Genomic DNA, 22,328 nt, shown 5'->3' with positions numbered 1-22,328 from the left:
TAAACAAATAGAAATTAGTTTACTTTTATTTGTATAACCTTACATTTTTCATACAAATCAAAACACAAAAATGATGGTTCTAACTTGGAACTTAGAACCCCAAATGTTGGATACTACTAGGCTGCACCTCTTACAGACATAATTTTGTTGTCAAGAAATACCTTTTTCTTGATGTTAAATATGTACATTTGAAATAAACTCCAGCAGCACAAGTAATAATGTACAAACCATATTCCGGTCAAATAAACTGTGATCATTGATGATCCTCGCCTCCCTTTCTTGAGCTTCTTGATTTTGCTTCTAACCGTGCAGTATACCCTACTGTTGTGGGCCGTAATGATCTCTGTCGCACCATATGACAGTACTCAGGGTCATCGGATTGACCATCAGATCGAATCCATTGTATCATCTGATGATACGAGGGGAAAAACCGGACTTGGATAGCCGAGTAAATGAAATACGGGAGAAGTGAAGATATCAACACAAGGAGAGTAAGAAGCCAATACATTCCAGCAGGCGCACAGGATTCGATGAACACCTTGTAGGCAGTAGTCGATATGCTCGGGTCCATGGCTCCATATGCCATGAGGAAGATGTACCATAATATTATGCTGCCCCATATGAAGAGATGTTGTATGTACGTAAAATAAGATACTGATAATGCCATTTGGCAGTTTACGACCCATACCACGCATGTATACATGGCGGTGCCGAGGATCTCTAAACCGACAACTTCCCCACCTTTGCGGAAGGCTTGATGTTGCACTGCTCGGATGCAGAAGAAGAAGATGACCGTAGCACTTAGGACTCCGTTAAATGCCCACGCAATGATCCGAAGCCAGCTAAATAGGACATTTTGAATGCCTTCTTGATATAATAGAGGAAACTGCAACATTGAGTCGAAGAGAATCGAGACATCATTGTTACAGTTAAAACGTACACATATCCGACATTATAGAAACTTGTACGAGGGATACCTTAAGACATAAACGGGATGAGACATCCTGGTCGAAAACTCCAAGAGCGATCACAGGCAGTGATGTGAAGAAAACATTATAGAAGGAAAGAAACCAATCGTTGTATACAGCTTGTCCCGAGAATGATGCATATATCTCATAGAAGAAGAGGGTGAAACCAAAAACAATATTCTTGTAAAAGAAATAGCATATCTGCAATACAGTTCAATCATTCAGTTTTACCAGTTGATATCGGATGTTGTTAAAAATAAAAAAACATCTAAGAGTAACTTATATTACCATTGATGAAATCCGTCTATAACACCAATGTCCATGCACCAGAAGCAAGCGCTCCAAAAACCGGAACTGGGCGATTGCAATGTCACTTGACATGACAGCCTACAAATTTTGAAAAGTCGGTATTAGAAACGCGAAGGAAAAAGCATCAAGTGAAACAAAACAAATGCACCATTTTTATACATGGAGCAATTTATTTAGGATTACCTGCATTCCTTCTACACCGCTGATACCAACTCCGATATCGGCTTCTTGAAGCATACCGACATCATTTGCTCCATCACCGATTGCAAGAGTTGTACTTCCGGTTTTAGTTTTAACCAGTCTTGTAACCTGTGAATTTGTATTTTTCCAGTTAATTAGTTTGAATTCTCCTCAGAATTGCAAAAACAAGTTTCAGTCAGAAAACAACCATTTTTGTGCTTACACACACACACACACACACACACACACACACACATATAGGGATAAAATAACTTACTAGAGCCTTTTGTTTAGGAGATGAACGACAACAAATTACGGATGCACACCCAATGGCAAGTTCTAAGAAGGCATCTTTGACATCATCTTCCAGAGCATAAGTTAATGATTTTCCATCAACAATCAAAGCCAATGCCTCAGAATTTTCATTTGACGATGTAAGCAACAGCCTCCCTTCGGCTATCTGCTGGAGAACGCTTGCTTTATATGCCTAGAAAAAAAAACTCATCAGCTGGCAAGCACACTCAATATGTCGGATTTATCCAATGAAGAGAAAGACTAGTGAGATAAAAGAAAGTATTCATTGAACTAAGAGTTTACCGCTGCAGCAGCGGTTTTATCCCCAGATTTCTCCAATGCCTTGTCCTCCGGTGTATCTGAATTTATTATTATTTGCTTCATTCCTTGTCTCAGCAAACTACAGGCAAAGCTGCAAAGTTCAAAGTTTTTGAAATCAGCATTCGAGTGTTATAATCAAACTTTATGGTAAGCATTTGTGATATACAATCATACCCAATATTAATGGCTGTTTCCATCTTATCTCCTGTCAAAACCCATATCTTGATCCCAGCTTGTGCAAGTTTGTCAATGCATTCCGGAACCTATCCAGCACGAAAGGCAAATATGAGTATAACACAAAAAATAGACAAAAAATGCTTTCAATAGGTGACCTTTCAACGCACCCCATTCTGAAGTTTGTCTTCAACAGCTGTAGCACCAAGAAGAATCAAATCCCTCTCAATACTCTCCGCCACTTCCTCGATCATTTCCTCCCTATCTGCACTCACTATGTTCTTGGCTTCTGTGAATTTCTCATTGAACTCAACATATTCTTCCTCATTTATTTCACGGTATGCAAGTACCAAAGTCCTCAAACCGGCATCGGCATATTCTTCAATGTGCTCCTTGGCTTGCTCTGCGAATTCTTGTCCATTCTTTGCAAGTCTTTCAAACATGACACTGAGCATAAGAAGAAAAAGAATGTACTTAATATAATCCGTTGTTAAGTATTTTTATGCCGAAAAGAACTACAAAGAATGATTAATTGTTTCTGATTACGAACCTGTCGGCACCTTTACAGAGTAGCAGCAGCTTGCCTTCCTCATTCTGCAAAATCACAGACATCCGCTTTCTCGAGCTACTAAACTCCAAGATATTCAAGAGTTTATAAGATCTACAAAAGATAAAAATGTTACATCATTTTCATTACATATATGAAATATCATTAGCTCCAATGGATGGCCTTGAAAATCATTTATAAACAAATAAGGATTATAGTTTTTTAACCTTTCAACTTTTTTCCCGGAGAGATCGAACTCATATAATGAAATGCTTGTTTGTGTCCTTTCATAAAACTCGAATCCCAATTCCCTAGCTGCAACCACAAATGCTGCCTCATCTGGTGACTCGGCTTCATATGAAATTCTTCCGGTTTCTTCATCCACTTCAGGTATTGCAGTATGACAGATAGCCAATAGTCGTAAGAACTTCTGAATCACATCAGCATGAGGTTCTTTTAGCCAATTACCGTTCATGATTCTTTCATCCACAAAATTAAACCCTTTGACCGATGGCTTTTCTTTCTTAAACTCCTCTACTTGGTCATTGATCTCTGGCACCTCTCGAGCCAAAGGTGAACCCTTTCTCCATGCGAGAGCTCTTTCAACTTCAGTAATTCCATGACCATACGATGTTCCAGCTATAGAACATTTGATAAATTCCATGGAGTTGCAAGTCAAAGTTCCTGTTTTATCGGAAAGTATAGTGTCAACCTGGCCAAGTTCTTCATTTAGATTTGAGGTCCGAGCATGTGCTGGCTTGTCGGTTTCTTCGTGGTACATATGCAGATCTTGGTTGATGAAAATACTCTGGAGAACTTTGACAATTTCGATGGATACATACAAGGAAATCGGAATCAAATATGAATAAAGCATGAGAGCTGTCAAAAATTGTAAAATTGCTGCAACGGCTGCCCTTTTTGGGTTATAATAAATTGTAGTGTCATCCGGCCTAAGGTACCATCTCCTCATTTTTCCATTTTCCAAGTCCTCTCTAGTTTCTATGCCAAAGAAAATTGACCCGATAATAGAAAGCCCAACTAGGACAGCAAACAGAAAGTACACAATATTATCCATCCTTTTCTCAATCTTGCTTCTTTTTGAAGGAGGTTCCGTTGAATTTTGAATAACTTTCGTGTCACGGCCTGTGAAGATAACTACACCAAAAATATAATCCGTGTTCCGTAATTTGGAGTCCCTAAGTAAAAGCTGCTGAGGAGATAAAGGATATTGTTCATCTCCAAGCTCGAGACTACCAACAAAAGAGTACAAGTTTGCATTCGGATCTTCACATCTAATGGTAGCCTTGAAATCTTGAAAGCTTGCATCGTCGTGCAAACTTGAAGTTACATCAGATGCTTGTTTTAGTTTCAAATTGGTTTCGCCATCAAGGTTCATCGTTTCAACATAGCAAATAGCTTCCTCGTAACTCGAAGAGAGTAAAATGAGATCCGCAGGAAAGAATTCATCCTTTTCAACTTTGACTATATCTCCAACTTTCAAATCCATCCATTTAGTAGGTTCAAAAATACCATCACTTTGATGCATCTTAACTTTCCGGTTATTGACCTCAGTGTCCTGCAATGTCATCAACAACTATTTTACGAACCCGAGAAACATAGACTACCAGAAAACAAACAAAAGACACTAGCCCCAACCATTTTTTACACAAAGTAGCAACCGATGGGGATTTAAACACTTCCCCGAGAACACTATTTCAGACAGATAGAGCTACTGCATCTATACAGAAAGATGTCGAAGACCTCCACAACCCCTTCCCACTATCTCGACTTTCCCTCTGTCTCTCCTACATGATAACCGCTATATACAACCTTCTCAGAAACCGGTTCAGTTGTAGCACCAAACAAGTATGTTTTCTTAAAGTACTCAATTATAAATTCTGACTCCGAGCAACATCGAGTTTCATAAAGTTAATTACCTGTTTTTTTCGTCTCCAATCTTCGACAGCCTCCTTTCCCATAGTAGCTCCGATGACAACAACTAATGGAAGAACATTACTAACAGCTGAGTAAGGAGACAACGGTGTAAAAGACAGTATAGCACATATGAGAAAATAAAAATTAGCCACCCTCCTGAATTGCTCAAACAACGATTTGGGAAAGAACGTCGCAAGCGTATACTTTGTACTTCGAACATAATTACCAGCATAGTTACGAAGACTGGCCTCAAAGCATTCAGGGTCATTACAATATACAACCCTTGAGAAACCAGGTCCTCCAATCAATGAATGATCCCCTTTGAATGATGCTTTCCCACATGAGAAAGCATGTATTCGGCTAAAATGCTGCTTTCTTCGCCTTCCGCCCGTCATTGTATTACAAATTTAATCTGATTCTAATTGATACAAATAATCAAACACATAGTAAAAACTAAATAAACATCCCCATTTTTTCTCCTTCAAAAGATGCTTTGAAAGCTTCAACAAATCAATGATTTTATAAACAAGATAAGCTGCAACACAGCAATCAAACAAGATCTTTTAGTCTTTTTTTGAAAGGAAAGAAAATTAAAGCTAGCTAACACACATATAATCCCAAAAAAACACTTAAATAATGATTCTTTTTTATAATTTATTTTAGGTTTTTGGTAGAAATGGTAGACCAGTCAGCCATATCTGAACATTGACTTTAAGCTAGAAGAAACAAAAGCAGTTAATTTTACCCATCTAAGCATATTTACTTTAAACTCAACCACTCCATTATAAATCATTTAAACCCAACATATATAAATAGTAATAAAATAGAAAGATAAATAAGATCACCAGCTACAGAGAAATAACCTAAACCAGATAAAAATAGAAACTAAAACTAAAACAGGTAAAACTTTGAGCTAAATACTGAAATAACTTGTAAATTACATATATCCCAAGTCTTCTAGAAAGTCAAAGACAAAAGGCTGTAACTTGTAAGAAAAAACATGAAGAAAAAAAAAAGAAAACAGCTTTTAAAGAAAAATCCCATGATTTATATGCTTTCAAACAACTACTCTTATAAAAAAGTACATCCACCCATAGATCTGAACTTCAAAATCAACTAAAGAAAACAACATATTTCATATGTAAAAGGCTTCAAAAAAACAAAAACAGAAACAAAGAATGGGATTTCTAAGTTGAAAGAACATACTTCATTGACAAATTGGGTTCTTCCTTTTGGATACCAAGTAGCAGATGGAACAGATTAGGACAAGATAATAAAACAAGAAAAATGGGATCTTTTTTATATTTAATGGTGTGTGTTTGTTCAGGTGATTTTTAAAGGGAGAGGGGATTTAGCTGAAATTGTAACAGAGGGAAGGACAGAACAGAGCAGAACAGAGAGATGTAATGCAAGATGAACTTAAGGTTGTCAGAAATGGACAATTTTATTTTTGGGTTTGATGGGAAGACAGTTAAGAGAAAGAGCGATGGAAAGAGAAAGTTTTGGGGGTTGGATTTGGTACGTAAAATGTTCAAAAATTGGATGAAGGCAGCGGCTAAATGGAAGAATGGTCAAACATCCCTGTTCATTAATCACATGTTTTAATTATTTTTATCTCTCTTTAATCATTATTATTTTTCCCAAATCAGGTATCTATAGTGATTAATTCTTTTGTGGAGGGTATTTTTCGAAAAGATAAATAATTAGTCATAAAATGTATTTTATTTTTATGAGGATTAAACCTTTAATCATATGATTAAGTATGAAGTGAGCAATTATTACCTAAAAAGATGTGTAAAAGTTAGGTCAAATTGATCGAACTAATCAATTTCAGTTTTGTCCGGTCGATCTATTCAGCTGTAGTTTAAAGTCAAGTAAAATGGTTTAGTCGGTTCAATTTCGATTGTAAGACATGACTTCGAGCACATTAAAATGTATTTATTCTCTTATTTAAAGGTTGGAATGAATTATAGGTAGTTCCAGTCATTATATCAAAAATATATATTATTGGAGCTCAAAATTCAATGCACCCAAATATATTATCTAAACTTAAACCAACTAAAAATTAAACCTAGCACTAAAAAAATGATTATTTTGGTTAAATTAATTAACCGAATAACAAAAATCAATTCAATTTTATTCATAAAGTTAATCTATTTCAGTTTCTAAAAAATTGAATTTGAGTTTTGAATTTTTTGAACCGAACCAATTGGTTGCTCACCCTTGACCACGTGCACCCCTTTGTTTTAATTAATATATATCTATCTATATTTATTTACACTACTAATAGGAGTTTGATTGAGTTAGTGTCGCACATTAACCGAATCCTAGTTTAGTTGTAAAATTATCAAAATTTCATTCTTTTAACAAAATATCAACTTTTATTTTTAGAATAATTATATATTTTATTTTTTTACTATCTCAAATTTTATTATTTCAACCAAAATTACATTTTTTTTATATTATTTTTTAATAAATTTATGACATAATTTAACATATATTTTTTAAAAATTCATACGAATTATCTATACCTATGCATAAATATATCCCTAAGAAAGGAGGCAGGGGCAGCTATCTATTTTTCTTCATTACAAAAATAATGGTCAATTTTCACTTATGGTACTTATACTATTCAAAATTAAAAACTAGCCCTACACTCTAATTTAACATAATTTAAATCCCTTATTTCTTATAATATCATTTATTAATCCAAATAATTAATATCAATTGACTCTTTCAATTAAAATATTGATGTGTATATGTCTTAAAACACTATTCTAACACACACAAAAAATTGGGAAATCATACTTGTTAATTATTAAAGTTCATATGAATCTTGCTAAAAATAACAATCGTTTTTTTTTTCTCAAAGTATCAACTAGACTATTAGAGCGAGTTCAATAACTAATCTTTCATATGCTATTTATATTTTAGGTTTTAATTGAATTAGTGTCGTAGATCAATTGAGTATTAATTCAATTTAAAATTACTAAAATATTTTTATATGCAAAATAAATTATATTATCACGAAAATACGGTCTTCTTTTATAAACCTAATTATGGTGAAGCTTAAAACTGTAACATAATAAACTTTTACCATTTTAGCTAAATAATTATTTGGTTTTTATAATCTAATTACTAAATTTTATATATACTATATTAGTTAACATTAGTATAGGTCTTTTTTTTTCTTAATTGTGGGAAGGATTTTGAAATTTTATTAATAATTCAAAGTAAATTCTTTATGGTTGAGGAAAAAGAAAATGGGTTGGCGCCGCCAGATTGAACCAGAACTATAAACGTGGCAAGAAAATTCAAATGACTGAAAATTTCTTCTGTATTTTTTTATCATTATGCAGAATTACCATACCCTTAACCTACAACCTTTATTGTATACCAACTATTATTATTATTATTATTATTAAGGAGTGGAAGAAAAAATATGTAATAAATATATTTATTAAAAACTGTGTTGATTATAAAATAAATATTTAATTTCAATTACAAAATATATTAAAAATATAAAATAATCTTAATCTATAATATCTCTATATATAACTAACCAATATAGTCTTTGTTGTTTATCATATGGTTGAATTTGTATTTTAAATATTTTATTATTTTCAAGATTTATAAATATAAATAATTTAATTTTACTAAAATATTTTATTTAAAATTTATTTGAGAAGAAAATTTATCAAGCCTATAAATAAAAATTTTTATTCTATTAAAAGACAATTACTAAATAAATTTGTATAATAATAAATAAAAAGTCAAATTTTATATTTACATTATTATGTCTCCATTATTATGTTTCCATTAATCAAAAAGTAAAAAGAAAAATTATATTACCTTTTTAAAATACTATATTTTAATTATTTATATAATGAGTAACTTTATACTATATAAAATTTTATAAATAATACATTTTTATAATTTTTTATAATAATATAATTTAATATATTATATTTATACCAATTATATTATCTACAAATTATTGTGATCAATTTATTGACTGTTAAGAGAAATAAAAATTGAATAGTAAATAGTTTAATTTATAATAAAACATTGTCCTGACGGGACAAAAATTGACATTTATCCAACCAAAACACCAATCAAAAAGGCCAAAAATTGGCTAGAGAGAGAGAGAAAGTATTAAAAATAATTTTGGTTTATCTTCTTAATTTCTCTCATTTTAGGGTTTTATTTCTTCTCCCCCATAGCTTAGGATTTTAATTTTCTGTAATTTTCTTGTTCTTTCTTTGCACTCTTAGTGTTAGTTAACACTACAACTTAGGTTTATGTACATGTTTAGTATCTTAAATTTGGTTGTAATCACATTTTAATATCTAGTTTAATGCTATTCCAGTTTGCTTTCTTTTCATCTGTAAAAAATATTAACTTTAATGTTCTTGGTTGCATATTTTGCAGCTAGTTGTTTGCCTTTACATTTTTCCAAGTAAAAATTCAAACATTCATCTTTTTATTGAGTTTTATGTCAATGGTTTTCATGGTTTTTTTTTCTTTGATGTTTATTAGCTTAGAAACGGTAATAAGTAACTAAATCCCATGGGGTTGGTTGATGGAGATGTTGGTAAAATGATTTTTGGGTGAAGGATTAAATTGCAATAAATTGGACTAAATCGAATGAACCTATTGGCGCCCCTGTGGGAAAATTAAAATAAGTGAGGCCAATAGATAATCTCATTGGGCACCAATTTATTAGTCTCGGGTTAGTTAGGTGAGACAAGTGATAAATCGGACTAATTTGTGTAATTTAGTAAAACTGAGACTGAAAGGTAAAATGGAGCCACTTTAGGAGTTTAAGCAATTTAGATCCCTATTTCGATTATTAATGAACCACATCGAATTCAACCAACCATTGTTTGTTATTGATTGGATAGTTTTATAACTTTGCATACTTTACGATTTAGTCCTTTCATTAATTAGCTAGTTAATTAGTTTAAATACTCTCAATTCCATGGCATGTCGTATTATGCTATCTAACGAGTAGTTTCTAGACTCTTTATTTGCATGTTTGTAGCTAGAATTCGCTCAATCGCCAACTCCTGTGAGTTCAATCCTCAAAGCACTCGTGTAGCCCTTTGTACAAATTATATTATAACTGACATGTCACACTTGCAGAAGTTATTCTAATTTGATTGTTGTATTAGTGTTGATTCTCGCCCGCCGCAATATTTGTGCACCAATGGCAGTCGAGGCGGTCACCTATACTTTTATTTCTAAGAATTTAGTCCATTTACTTTTTAGATTCCAAAATATAGGTTTGATTGTTAGCATTATTAAAATTATTTTGTTAAATTCAGATTTATTATAATGTTATTATTTTAGTTACATGGCTACTAATAAGTTAGTTTTTTTTTTAAATTTCGAAACGTCACTCCAAAAAGTTTAACGGTATTAAAAATTAGACTTGAATTTTAAAATTTTAAAAGTAGAGAAACTAATTCTTATAAACAAAAATGACTAAATTCTAAATTTGAAAAGAGTATAGGGACCGAGGTTGTATTTTAACCTAAATTCTTCCAAATTTACCCTAAACAAGGAACTAACCAATAAAAACATAACGTGTGACGTGTTTTTATTGAATGTCATAAATTTTTTTGATAAAATAAAGACTAAATTAATAATTTATGTAGTACTTTTGAAAAAAGAATATTAAGCGAAAACAATTCATGAGTTTACTGCAATTATGCATGTCAATTATTTAATTTGAAATAAATTAGCAATAATAATAAAAATATGTGTAAATTTTGATGATTTAAAATTATATTATATGTCGCATTCCCTTTTAATTATTATTTCAAAATAAAATACGTAAGTATATTCCTAAACATGTACAGCCACCAGACCAGAGATTGCCGACAGAATATTCGGAGCCTTTAATAGCTCCATTCCAGCATTTTGCTACCAAAATCTCATACACGTGTATACACCTACATGGATAAAATTTAAATAATCTTTTTAATAATTTAATTATAAGTTTTGATTTCTCTTAATTTTTTATATAATATTTAAAATTATTCATAATCTCTCATTAATCTATAAATAAGAGGATAATGCGTTTCAGTGCACTCGAATCAACATCTTCTTATATTGATACTAATATTCACACCATCAATTTAAGATTCAATCGAAAATTAACAAATTTTGATATTAAAGACATTTAAAAAAGATAAAAAGCTAAAAAAATGAATTGTCAAATATATATATATAACTTTAACTTGCTTTCACTTCAATTTAATTTTTAAATTACAGTAAACATAACCAATAAAATTAGCTGCAATCACACATTTGCATATCATTTTTGACTCACCAAAAAATATTGTTATCATTCCATTGTAGATTTTTTTCCACAAGCTTTTACACTAATATATTCAAAAAAAAATTATTCTCTCTATATATTAACAAAATTGTTAATCACTGATTATGGTTATATTTATGAGTAAAAACATTATAATTATTCCTATTAAATTTTTTTATGATTTGCTAAAAAATGTACATTCAAGTTCAACTATTTGTAAGTTTATATTTTGATCACTCTTTTTTAAAAATGTAAAATAGTCACTGAACTACTCAAAAGTTATCATTGAAGTTACTAAATTATTCAAAAGTAGGCTATTAAGTTTATATTTTAATCATTGGGCTATTAAGTTTATGTAGAAGAGAAGAGGAATGAAAGCTTCCGATTGATGCAAGTAGTGCAAACAAATAATGCCGTGTAACAACGGTTTTAACAATCCAGTGACTTAAATTAAAACTTTCGAATAGTTTCAAAGATAATTTTGTAACTTCTTTAAGTTGAGTGACTAAAACATAAATTTACTAATAGTTTAATATTCTTGGAGACAATTTATCCATAAAAATAATGTTGAATATTAAAAAAATAAAAAAAATTATTGAATTGTTGTATAAAGAAAAAAAAAAGTTTAGAAAATTGAGTACCAAAAATATGAGAGAAGTGAAAATCATAATCATAAAAAAGAGAGTAGAGGAAAGTCGAGGATTTCACGTATATCATCATTGATAATGAATGATATTGACTCTCAATATGTTTCCTCTTTTTCCTTTTCATTCCCACTTCTTTCAATAAAACAATTTTAAATTTGGATAATAAAATTAATATTTTTATTTAAATTTTATCATAAAATATATACATGTACATATAAATATTTTATTTCCTTTCTTATAACAAAATAACTAATTCAAGCCAACTCGACCCTAACCTAATAAGTTTAAGTAAAGAATTTAATTTTTTCAAATTATGACCGGACCTAACATAGCTTTAGTACTTAACACCTTTACTTTTAATTTATTAAAATGCTTTAAAAAACTCCTTAGAAGAGAAAATTTCACCCTCTTTTTTTTTCCGTATAATATCAAATTTAGCCATCAACATTTATATCTTTTGTTAATATATTTTTTTAATTAAATTTTAAATTGTTATTTTTTAACGAAAATATTAATTAAAATATTAAAACTAGCATAATAATCTATATGTACTTCATGTTATTTTTTAATTTTTATGAATTTTTTAAAATTTTATTTATAAATTTTAAATCATTTATTGACAGTATTAATACTTAATCAAGACTTAGACTTTGATTAAGAAATGAATTTTATATAAAAAGTGTTTATAATAAATTTAAAAAAAGTTATATTTACAATTAAATTATATGAAGGTGTAAGTTTGGTGGAAAAAAACTCCAAAAACCCTTGAATTAATTAAAGCAAATGGTGATAGATGGGGTCAGCTTGATTTAAGCCGCCAAAAATGCTGCAATAAATAATAATAAATGATGTAATCCAACATTGATTTTAATAAAATAATTATCCTCTTAAATTGTTTAATTGTGTAATTTTGTAAAATGACAAAAATTATTCCAGCCCAAATAGTAGACGTGGCATTTTTTATTATATAATTAAACTACTTTAATGGTATTTGTCAATATAATTGGTTTTAAAAGGTAATAAAAAATTAGTGTAAATTTAATGTTAACATAAAAAGTTAATGAGTATTTAAATAAAATATATGTTTTATTATGAAATTTTAAAATATTATATTAAAATGATTATAATAAATAAAAATGTCAATTGTTATAATCGGAAAAGTTTGGATGTCAAAATATTATTTTGTATGTCTATTTTTTTATTATAAAATTTTGCATTAATAAATAAATTAATTTATGAAAAACTATTATAATTAACCGTAAAAAATAATTTTATTATAAAAAACAATAATTTAAAAAAAGAGTTATAAATAATAATATAAGTATAATAATTAAGTTATGTTTATAGTAAATTATCTAATATGATTTTAAAAGGTAAGGAGTGAAAGAGTAATTTATCCAAAATGAAAATTAACGCTTTAAATGAGATATATCACTTGTCAAAATAACTATAACATGAACACACCATATTTATTTAGAACCTTGTTATATATATATATATCTAAACTTTAAAAAAATGTATAGAGAAAATTTATTTATAGGATGTGAAATCAAATTAATCTATTTATTCAAATTAATTTATGTCATTAATTATTGTTGATATTTTAATATATCAATTTAAATTTATTGAGATAATTTATAGAATGAGAAATCAAATAAAATATTAAATAATTATTGAAATAAAATTATTTAGATACTTTATTATATTTTCTTTAAAAATATAAATTTAATAAGTGAAAGTCCATGTGTCAACATTATAGATATACCAGGTGTTAATAAGTTAGAGGACCATGTCAATTGAGATCTTAGATGTTGTAATATAATATATATGATTTGTTAATATCTTAAATATATGTATATTACAAGTATATATTAAAAATGATATTAACCAAATATATTTTATTAATTTATGTTTATTTAGGGAGAGTTAGTTGGTTTAAGACTTTTTCACAAATCATGGCGAATTTACCTACCTCTACTCTAATTTCTCATGTTCGGCTGCCTAAACACACTATCTGGACTTCCCTCCCAAAATAAAAAATAAAAAAACCCCAACATTATTAATTATATTAATTATTAAAAAATCACATTAAAAAATATTTTTTTGATATTAATTAGAATAATAAAATATAGGTTAAAAATAATTCAATTAGATTTATGGACTATTCAAGTTATATTAAGGTACTTAAATTCAGCTCACTTAATAAATCGAATTGTATGAGCTACCTTAACGCTTAATAGTGATTAGTTATTTTTATCCGTAAGTTATAAATTTACGTAAATCATTTTCTATTTTTTACTAATATTATTTATTATTAATTTTTTTTCCTAAATAAAACTCAAGAAAAACAAAAATAAATAAAAATCCGAAGTTTTTTTTTTTCGGAACATTTGCACATTTATATTAATTTTGGGTGATTAATTAAAAAGGGAAAGCAAACTATGGGTAAGACAGTGAGTGGACTAGGCCCAATCATGGATACAGCCCCAAAGATTTCCTTCCTCTATGCCCAAGAACAGTGTTAATGGATTTGATAGTCTTGTCATTTAGTAGGTGTAGTTGTTTTTGGATCGAATCAATCTAAAACAAGATACTTTTGAATTGAATATTTTTTTATTAATTTTGGTTCGGTTCAGTTCAATTTCAATATTAGAGATTAAAGTGGATAAAAATAAATTTTAGGACCAAAGTGGAAAAAAAATATACTTTAAGGATTAAAGTATACATTAAGCCTTAAAATTATATATATTAAACCAATTGAATAAAGTGTTTAGAAAACAAGCAGAGACCGAAGCTCTATAGGCAGTTAAATCTCGCTAGTCCCCAAGCAGATTCAACAAGGGGACAAAAAATGAGACCATGTTCTATTTATTCATCTTCGTTCCTACATCGCGAACAACAAGGATCGACATATTAAGATCTTTTGGCAATATTTTCTTTAGTAGCAACCGCATTATGACATACTTTTCATAAAAATATTCTTGATTTTAAGAATGGTTGAGTTTCCAAAAGTTTTGCCAACTATTTTCAAAGCTATCGTTACCTGAATGAAATCAACTTGGATCAACACTTGGTTGAGAATGCATGAAAAGTTGTTGGCACCCCAAGTAAGGATTCTAGATTCCATTATTTAAGAAGTTCCAAACATGCAGGATCATAACTTGCTGAAGCATTGATAGAAATTTTCTCAATTCCATTACATTCCTAATAGTTAAACCACCTTCAGAACGAGTTAAATTTTCAAGATGATAAATTTGCATCTATAAAGTTCTTATCCACCAAAAGCCTCGAAACATTGAAGGTGGGATGAGAGAGAAGGGCGTAAAAAGAAGGTAATTTTGAAATCCACCAATCATGTCGTATAAGAATGTCCTCCCCACTACCAATAATTCTAATGAAGGCCTTCTTGAAGAAGATCAAGACCCTTTCAAATGTTTCTTCATGTCCACTGTTGGGATCGACCTGATTAAGCAATAAGAAAAAAACGAAATAAATTGAGAAATTGAACACACAAATTTAACGTGGAAAAGCTCCTCCAAAGAGGATAAAAAACCACAGACAAAGATAATTTTATTATAATGGCAAAAAAATGAAGAGTACAAAAGATGGAGATAAAAACTAAACCTCGAAAACCCCAAAAACAAAGAACCTTCAAAACGTAAACACAAAATTCTCGTGTTATGAGTTCTGATATCTAATGGGTGTATTTTCTAAGGTTGTAAAATAACCTATTTATAGGCTAAATTCATAAGTCAAATAATAATAAATTAATTTAAACTAATCAGTGTTTGATTAAAACAAATAAACAGAGTTTAACTAGAAGATTATTTCTCAAATTTGACTAAAATAGGAGTCATACTTAACAAATCTCCACCTTGACTCATATTTCCACAACGTCATTTGTGCCAAAGCCCGCCATGAGCCTATTTTGAACCATGCAGGGAATTAACTAAGTCGAATTTGTTCTTAAAAACTGGAAGACTTCTAGCCTTCGACTTGTACACTGCCAAATCAAAACTAACCCGGGTTTGATTTTCACAAACACAGAGCCCTAACTTTTCAAAACCTGCATCCAAAAGAGAACTTCTCTTCAACGAAACGGTCATACCTTTTTCCCTTCTATGACCAAGTTGCCTCCGTTCCAAACGAGTTGACTTCAACTCCGTAACAAACGAGGGACGTCCGATGTCACCGGTTACTGTAGAACCTTTCAGAATATAAAAATTGTCGGTTCTTTTACCTTTTAACAAAACGAGAGCTCTACAAGTGACTTTAATGTCGCTTGACTTAATGTTGATTCCGCATCCTTTCAAGTCTAAAATACTCAAAGAGATAAGATTCTTTCGGAAATCAGGTACATACCTGACATCTGAGAATGTTCTAATCGTCCCATAGTGTACCTTAATTTTAACAGTACCAATACCAATTACCTTACTAGATGAATCATTTCCCATGCGTACAACTCCACCTTCAACCGAACTGTATGTGGAAAACCATTCTCTATTGGGACACATGTGGAAAAAACATCCCGAAACTAGGATCCATTCGAACGTGAGCTTGGGGTTATCGTTTATTGACACTAACAAGAAATCATCACTGCTTTCATCGGCCAAATTAGGACCAGCTACATTTTCCTCGTTACTCTCAGTAGCTCTTTTATTTCGTAGTTTATAATAATCTGCTTTGACATGACCTAACTTTTTACAATAGTAACACCTTTTGTCTCGTTTCTTTGATGCTACCAAAACGGAAGCTTGCTTATTTGCCTTGCTATCTAAACCAAACTCATTATCGAGGTTGTCCCTACTCAACAAGTGACCCTTCACAACTTCAAACGAGAGTTTGTCTCTGCCATAAATCAGGGTCTCCCTAAAAGACTTGTATGAAGGGGGTAAAGAGCACAATAATAGCATAGCCTGATCTTCATCATTAATATGAACCTCAACATTCTTTAAATCATTTAAAAGAGTAATGAATTGACTGATGTGATGTCTAAGAAGCTCACATTCATTCATACAAAACATAAATAAACGTTGTTTCAACACTAAACGATTAGCTAGAGACTTAGTAGCATAAAGAGTTTCTAACCTTTTCCACAAGGCGAAGAGATTTTTTCTATCAATACCTCCTGCAATACTGTATTCACGAGGCACAACTGGATTGCAGACAAGGCCTTTTCATCAAGCTCTTACCATTTTGTTTGATTTAAATTCTCAGGCTTTTTCCCGGTAATAACCTTTTTCAAGTCTATTTGAACTAGAATTGCCATCATCCGAACTTGCGCAGATTGAAATTTGTCTCACCATCGAACTTCTCAATTTCAAACCTTGTTACTGCCATATCTGAATGGTCTGATATATGAAATTTGAATTAGCTCTAATACCACTTGTTGGTGATTGACCTGATTAAGCAACAAGACAAAAAAAGTAGCAGAATAAATTGAAAAATTGAACACATAAATTTAAGTGGAAAAACCCCTCCAAAGATGATAAAAAACCACGAGGAAAGATAATTTTACTATAATGGAAAAAGAACGAAGAGTACAAAAGATGGAGATAAAAATTAAACCCTGAAAACCCGAAAAACAAAGAACCCTCAAAACGTAAACACAAAATTCTCTAAATGTGTTGTGAGTTTTAGTATCTAATGGGTGTATTTTCTAAGGTTGTAAAAGAGCCTATTTATAGGCTAAATTCATAAGTCAAATAATAATAAAATAATATAAACTAATCAGTATTTGATTAAAACAAATAAAGAGAGTTTAACTAGAAGATTATTCTCAAATTTGACTGAAATAGGAGTCATACTTAACATCCACAATAGAGTGCATGTCATACATGCATCAAAATAGGAGGTCGAAGGGAAATGATCCCTTTGAGAGACAAGCGCAAAGAGCATATGGATTAGAGAAAAGTCTCCAAACTTGTTTAGCTAGAAGAATCATGTTGACGTTTTTCGAAATATGGAGAACTCATACCCAAATTTCTTTGACCTAATTAGCTTGACTCAATTCATCTAATGAATAACTTTATTTTTCAAAATAAAATTATCCCACCATAACTTGTTAAGTATTTTATTCAAAGATTGATAGGTCTTCGAAAGTTCCAAAAATTGAAAAAAAAAATCAAGATAGCCATAAGTGCTTTGTACTTTGTATCATGTTTATGTATTAGTTGTCATTTATAATTTATATTAATAAAAATATGTAATTAAAAAATTATATATGGATCATATTTGTTCTTTTAGACAAATCCGCTTCAACACACTTAACTTCATGTTATTCTGCATTGGAAACAATGTCAACATCAATCAAGTTAAAGACTCAATCGGCCAATTGTATTCTATTATTGAATTTAAATAAAAATATTTTTTCATAAAAAAATAAATAAAAATATTCTTAAAAGACGAATAAGTGAATAACTAGACGTCGACAAGTTTAGTCTCTCATTGGCATTTCGTCGAACACTTTTATTACCAAAAGTTTCATTTTCCTCGTCGATCAAAAAACCAAAGGAAAAACATTAAAATCCAGATATATGGAAAGTTTGAATAGTGTTTAAAGACACAATACTCCACGCGCTATACATCGGATTTTCAAACACGAACCAACCATCAGATCCACTAAGTACGCCAATTTAATAAAATAAAGCGCGTGGATATCCATCGCGCCCCCTTGGATGTTTGTTATTATTTTTTTAATTTCCCCCCTAATCGGCTGCGATGGAGAGCTACCTCTCTTATCGTGAAGCGCCAATGACCTTCCTCTGATAACTTCCATAAATCAACCATGTCTTCCTTCTTCTTGATCTCTCACTCGACTCAGATCACGAATCGCTTGACTCGTTTTAGAGTGTTTACATCTATAGAAATAATCCCCCGTGTCTTGACTCAGTAACTCGGGTGAGTCCATCCTCCCTGGGTTTATTATTCGCTCTCACGTTTTAGATCTGTTTTGGATTTTGATTCTTTTTTTTTGCAGAATTAAAAGATGGAGCCGATGGATATCGTGGGTAAGTCGAAGGAGGACGCTTCGCTTCCCAAAGGTATATATATTTCTTTCATATGTGTTTCTCGTTGTGATTTCCGCTTTATTTATAATTAATTATTCGGTGAATTTTGATGATATATATGTTTTTTTCTATAGGATTTTCATCCGTTTCATTTATTTTTCGATTTATGTATTTGAAGGCTTAAATTTGGTAGGGTTTATGAATCATAACAGTTTTGTTGCTTAATTTCGGGGTTTTTGATTGTCCATGTGAGCTTTGTGCTTTCAATAAGTAAATAAGTTCCTTTTAAAAATTAATTAGGTTTTTATCCAAAGTTAGCTACCAAAGGGTAAGTATGATGAGATGAATTCAAGAAAGGTGCATCATTCATGATGTAAAGGATAATTTTGTATTCAAACCTAATTTTTTGTTTTGCTGGCTTTCTAGTGTGAGATTCCATTTTTAGATTCATGGGAAGAGTTAGTCTTATATAAATTCTTTGTCTCTCAAAGGTGTCAACTGGCTTTTCAAATTTTCTTAAAATGTGTTGGTTGATTGTTCTATTTACAAATTCCAAAAGAGGTTTTTGTCTAGAACTTTTATGTGGGGGATTGTATTATGCTGTTTGAGAGATGTGATGGTTTTGAGGATCAATGATAAAGTTTATTTAGAAAGGACCTGATTTCAATGCTACTCAGGGCATTATTAATTGTGAAACAGTGCAAGTGTGTGGAATACTAAACTCAGACTGCTATATGTTTTTGCTTTTTTTGGTAAATTTATGTTACGTAGTGAAATGGGGTTTATGAGCTCATAATGAGGCTCTAACATTTTACACACTTTAGATGGTTCACTTTTGGTGTAAGGATTAAGATTCTGTTATTCTTTTTTCTTTTCAATGTTTTAAAAAGAGAATTGGGTTGCTGTTCCTTGGCTGCATGCAGATTTAGTAATCCTATAAATTTCTGAACATGGGCCCTATTAATTTGTTCAGATTTGTTTCATTCCTCTGAGATGTAAATTATATATTATTACCTCCTTTTTGCAGCAACTATGACCAAAATTATAAAGGAAATGTTACCACCAGATGTACGCGTTGCAAGAGATGCTCAAGATCTTTTGATTGAGTGTTGTGTAGGTAAGATAATAAGTTTAATCCTCCTTTTCTTTTTAATCAGTACCAATTTATTGTCATACATTTATACTAGGTCTCTGTGGCTTCCATGTATTCTATCAATTTTCAACACGTCAAATTCTTTTCTTACTTTTATTCAGAGCTGAATTGTTGGCTTTTGTGTTAGTGATCATTTAACCGTTATTCTTTGTGGAGACTTTTTTCAGCATCACAAAGCCTTCTTTTGCATATTATGGTCGATTTATTTTGCCCCAAGAGTAATTTTTGAACTGAAAGTAAATCTTGTCTAAGTATAAATTTGATTCGGTCTGATTTCATTTCTAAACATTTCTGTTTTGAAAAAGTTGAAAGAGGATCTATTGTTTTAGATTTTCTTGTGGTCTTGAAACCTGAGTTGAGATTCATATAATTGGTAGTCTTATATTGAAGATTTGGGTGTGTAACTTTTCCCGGTTAGATTTCCCCCCCTTCTTTTGGCAGGTATATTGACCATCTATATTCACTTTTTTACATCATCGGAGTTTTACAGTCTCTAACTATAATGCAATGATAGTTTAACTTCTTGTTTCCTGTAACTAATGGAAACTTCAGTACTCTTGCAGAGTTTATTAATCTTATTTCATCAGAGTCCAATGAAGTTTGTAATAGAGAGGATAAACGAACAATAGCACCTGAGCATGTACTCAAGGCTTTAGAGGTTACTCCCTCCCCAACCTACTTTCACCTTTCAATTTGGTCCATAATGCGTATTTCTTCTGTACTTTGTTTTATTAAGTTTGAAAAGGTAATGCCTTGAATGGGACCTTTGCATATGTTGTTATGGTTCAGCAGTGTCTTTATCTTCTAGGTGCTTAATCAAGCGCCATGTATTATATATATTATCTTCATCTGATCCAGTTATCAAGTGTCTGAAAGGGAAATTGTTGCTTTGATATCAAGCTATGGCTTTCCTAGCCCTCTCTTTCTGTTAAATATGTCCTACGTATTTCTTTTTCCTCCGCTATTACGAAGAAGTGAGGGCAGCTTTAAGCAGAAGTTTTGTGATTTTCCTTTGATGATTGAATTGGTTTATACTGCATATTTCATTCACTAAAAAAGTCATCTGGTTTCCGTTGTGTACTTTATTCTTGATTGTACCATGTTAGTTCTAAGGATGCATAAAAGATGTACTTGTAATATACTTGTTATTAAACTTTATGCATGCATGTGAATTTTCAGGTTCTTGGGTTCGGAAAGTACATTGAAGAGGTCTATGCTGCATATGAGCAGCACAAGATTGAAACACTGGTAATTTGCAATATAAAATTTTCAGAAACAGAATGATAGTTTCCTAAAAACGAGATTGCCAGCTTGTTTTAACTTTTAACCCTTCTCTTTCTTTCTTTGTTTTTGACCAATTCCACAAAATTGTGTAAAGACTGACATACAGTTTCTTCCCTGACTATTATTGATCTAGAAATTGGCTATTTCTTGCTATTCTTTGCTGCTAGAATCTTATTCACCGTCAAATACAATGCAATACTTGATTCTGTACCTGAAGCACAACCCAACATAATTCACTAATATTATTCTTGAAATGCATTTCAGCAGGACTCTTTGAAAGGTGGGAAATGGAGCAATGGGGCCGAGATGACCGAGGAAGAAGCAGTAGCTGAGCAGCAAAGAATGTTTGCCGAGGCACGAGCAAGAATGAATGGTGGTGCTGTTGCTCCCAAGCAACCAGATCCTGACCCAAGTTTAGAGAGCTAACCATTTAGGACTTAGTTTTCTTTTACAATAGGCAAGTATCCTTGGCTCTTCCATTAGTGCTTCTAAGTTCTGATCTCATATATTATGTACAAAAAAAGAAGAAAAGCCATTGGTTAGTGTGCAGTGGCCTTTGTGGATTTTTGTACTTTTTTCTTAATCTATGGAGGATGTCTATAATTTGATGTAGTGAGTGAGAGTTTGTTCACTTTCTGTGCCCAAACCTTTATAAGTAGTATTTTAGTTGTTAATCAATCAAGCTGTATTAGGATTTAGTGTTCTTTTGTTTTTACATAAAATTAAACTTGTATATAAGATTTGATTTCATTTTGCACTGTTGGATACTTTCAAAATTGGTGAAGTCTATTTACTGCATGCTAGTCTGATATATTTATATTTCTGTGTGTGTTTCGTTTGCAGTTGTATATATGATTATAATAGTAATAAATACATTCGATCAGATGCATTCATAATCAACCTGATAGTTAATATATATCTAATTAACATTAAATCAACCAATACTTAACTATCTTTATGAAAACCACACATAAAAAGGTGCATTTTGTTTCAAATAAATGGTGGAAGTAGGTTTGTTTTCTTAAAAAGAAAAGAAATAATGATATTTTAAAAAAGATTAAGCTTTTAAAAGAATTAAAACATACTTATAATTATTAATAATTATTGGTGAAATGATGAAGAAATTGTATATAAATCATATAATCTCATATATAGAATATTGACTCTATCTGTTCTCTCTT

General features: G+C 30.8%; 2 protein-coding genes across 6 annotated transcripts; one reads left to right on the top strand and one right to left on the bottom strand.

The window, feature by feature from the left end:
- Nucleotides 1–6,260, bottom strand: LOC107926702 (putative phospholipid-transporting ATPase 9). 2 transcript variants are annotated; one of them, XM_016857599.2, is made up of 12 exons: nt 5,935–6,260; nt 4,731–5,263; nt 3,021–4,369; nt 2,797–2,907; nt 2,417–2,693; nt 2,247–2,335; nt 2,055–2,163; nt 1,735–1,944; nt 1,461–1,586; nt 1,257–1,355; nt 978–1,169; nt 1–886 (listed from the first exon to the last, which is right to left on the bottom strand). In XM_016857599.2, the coding sequence occupies exons 2-12, from the start codon at nt 5,121–5,123 to the stop codon at nt 254–256; spliced, it is 3,588 nt and encodes a 1,195-aa protein (XP_016713088.2). In that variant the 5' UTR covers nt 5,124–5,263; nt 5,935–6,260; the 3' UTR covers nt 1–253. The 2 variants fall into 2 exon arrangements, with proteins under 2 accessions (XP_016713088.2, XP_016713089.2); XM_016857600.2 differs by having other exon boundaries at nt 4,731–5,146.
- An 11,874-nt stretch (nt 6,261–18,134) lies between these two features.
- On the top strand, nt 18,135–21,904 carry LOC107926602 (protein Dr1 homolog). Of its 4 annotated transcripts, none has more exons than XM_041117455.1 (6): nt 18,135–18,600; nt 18,680–18,743; nt 19,738–19,827; nt 20,427–20,521; nt 21,043–21,111; nt 21,412–21,904. In XM_041117455.1, the coding sequence occupies exons 2-6, from the start codon at nt 18,689–18,691 to the stop codon at nt 21,571–21,573; spliced, it is 471 nt and encodes a 156-aa protein (XP_040973389.1). In that variant the 5' UTR covers nt 18,135–18,600; nt 18,680–18,688; the 3' UTR covers nt 21,574–21,904. The 4 variants fall into 4 exon arrangements, with proteins under 4 accessions (XP_040973389.1, XP_040973390.1, XP_040973393.1 ...); XM_041117456.1 differs by having other exon boundaries at nt 18,155–18,600; nt 21,415–21,904; XM_041117459.1 differs by lacking the exon at nt 21,043–21,111 and having other exon boundaries at nt 18,227–18,600; nt 21,415–21,904.
- The last annotated feature ends 424 nt before the right edge of the window (nt 21,905–22,328 follow it).

The sequence above is a fragment of the Gossypium hirsutum genome, chromosome A07 (genome assembly GCF_007990345.1).
Source record: "Gossypium hirsutum isolate 1008001.06 chromosome A07, Gossypium_hirsutum_v2.1, whole genome shotgun sequence".
NCBI classification, from domain to species: domain Eukaryota; kingdom Viridiplantae; phylum Streptophyta; class Magnoliopsida; order Malvales; family Malvaceae; genus Gossypium; species Gossypium hirsutum.
The sequence above is the reverse complement of the archived record's forward strand: the minus strand, read 5'-3'. Positions and strand labels throughout refer to the sequence as shown.

Excerpts from the sequence above, each read along its gene's own strand:
- LOC107926602 (XM_041117455.1), top strand. The coding sequence starts at position 18,689 with ATGGAGCCGATGGATATCGTGGGTAAGTCGAAGGAGGACGCTTCGCTT. Across the intron at positions 18,744-19,737 it reads GGACGCTTCGCTTCCCAAAG|CAACTATGACCAAAATTATA; the intron begins GTATATATATTT and ends TCCTTTTTGCAG. Across the intron at positions 19,828-20,426 it reads TTTGATTGAGTGTTGTGTAG|AGTTTATTAATCTTATTTCA; the intron begins GTAAGATAATAA and ends GTACTCTTGCAG.
- LOC107926702 (XM_016857599.2), bottom strand. The coding sequence starts at position 5,123 with ATGACGGGCGGAAGGCGAAGAAAGCAGCATTTTAGCCGAATACATGCT. Across the intron at positions 2,694-2,796 it reads CTCTGTAAAGGTGCCGACAG|TGTCATGTTTGAAAGACTTG; the intron begins GTTCGTAATCAG and ends TCTTATGCTCAG. Across the intron at positions 1,170-1,256 it reads ATAGACGGATTTCATCAATG|ATATGCTATTTCTTTTACAA; the intron begins GTAATATAAGTT and ends ACTGTATTGCAG.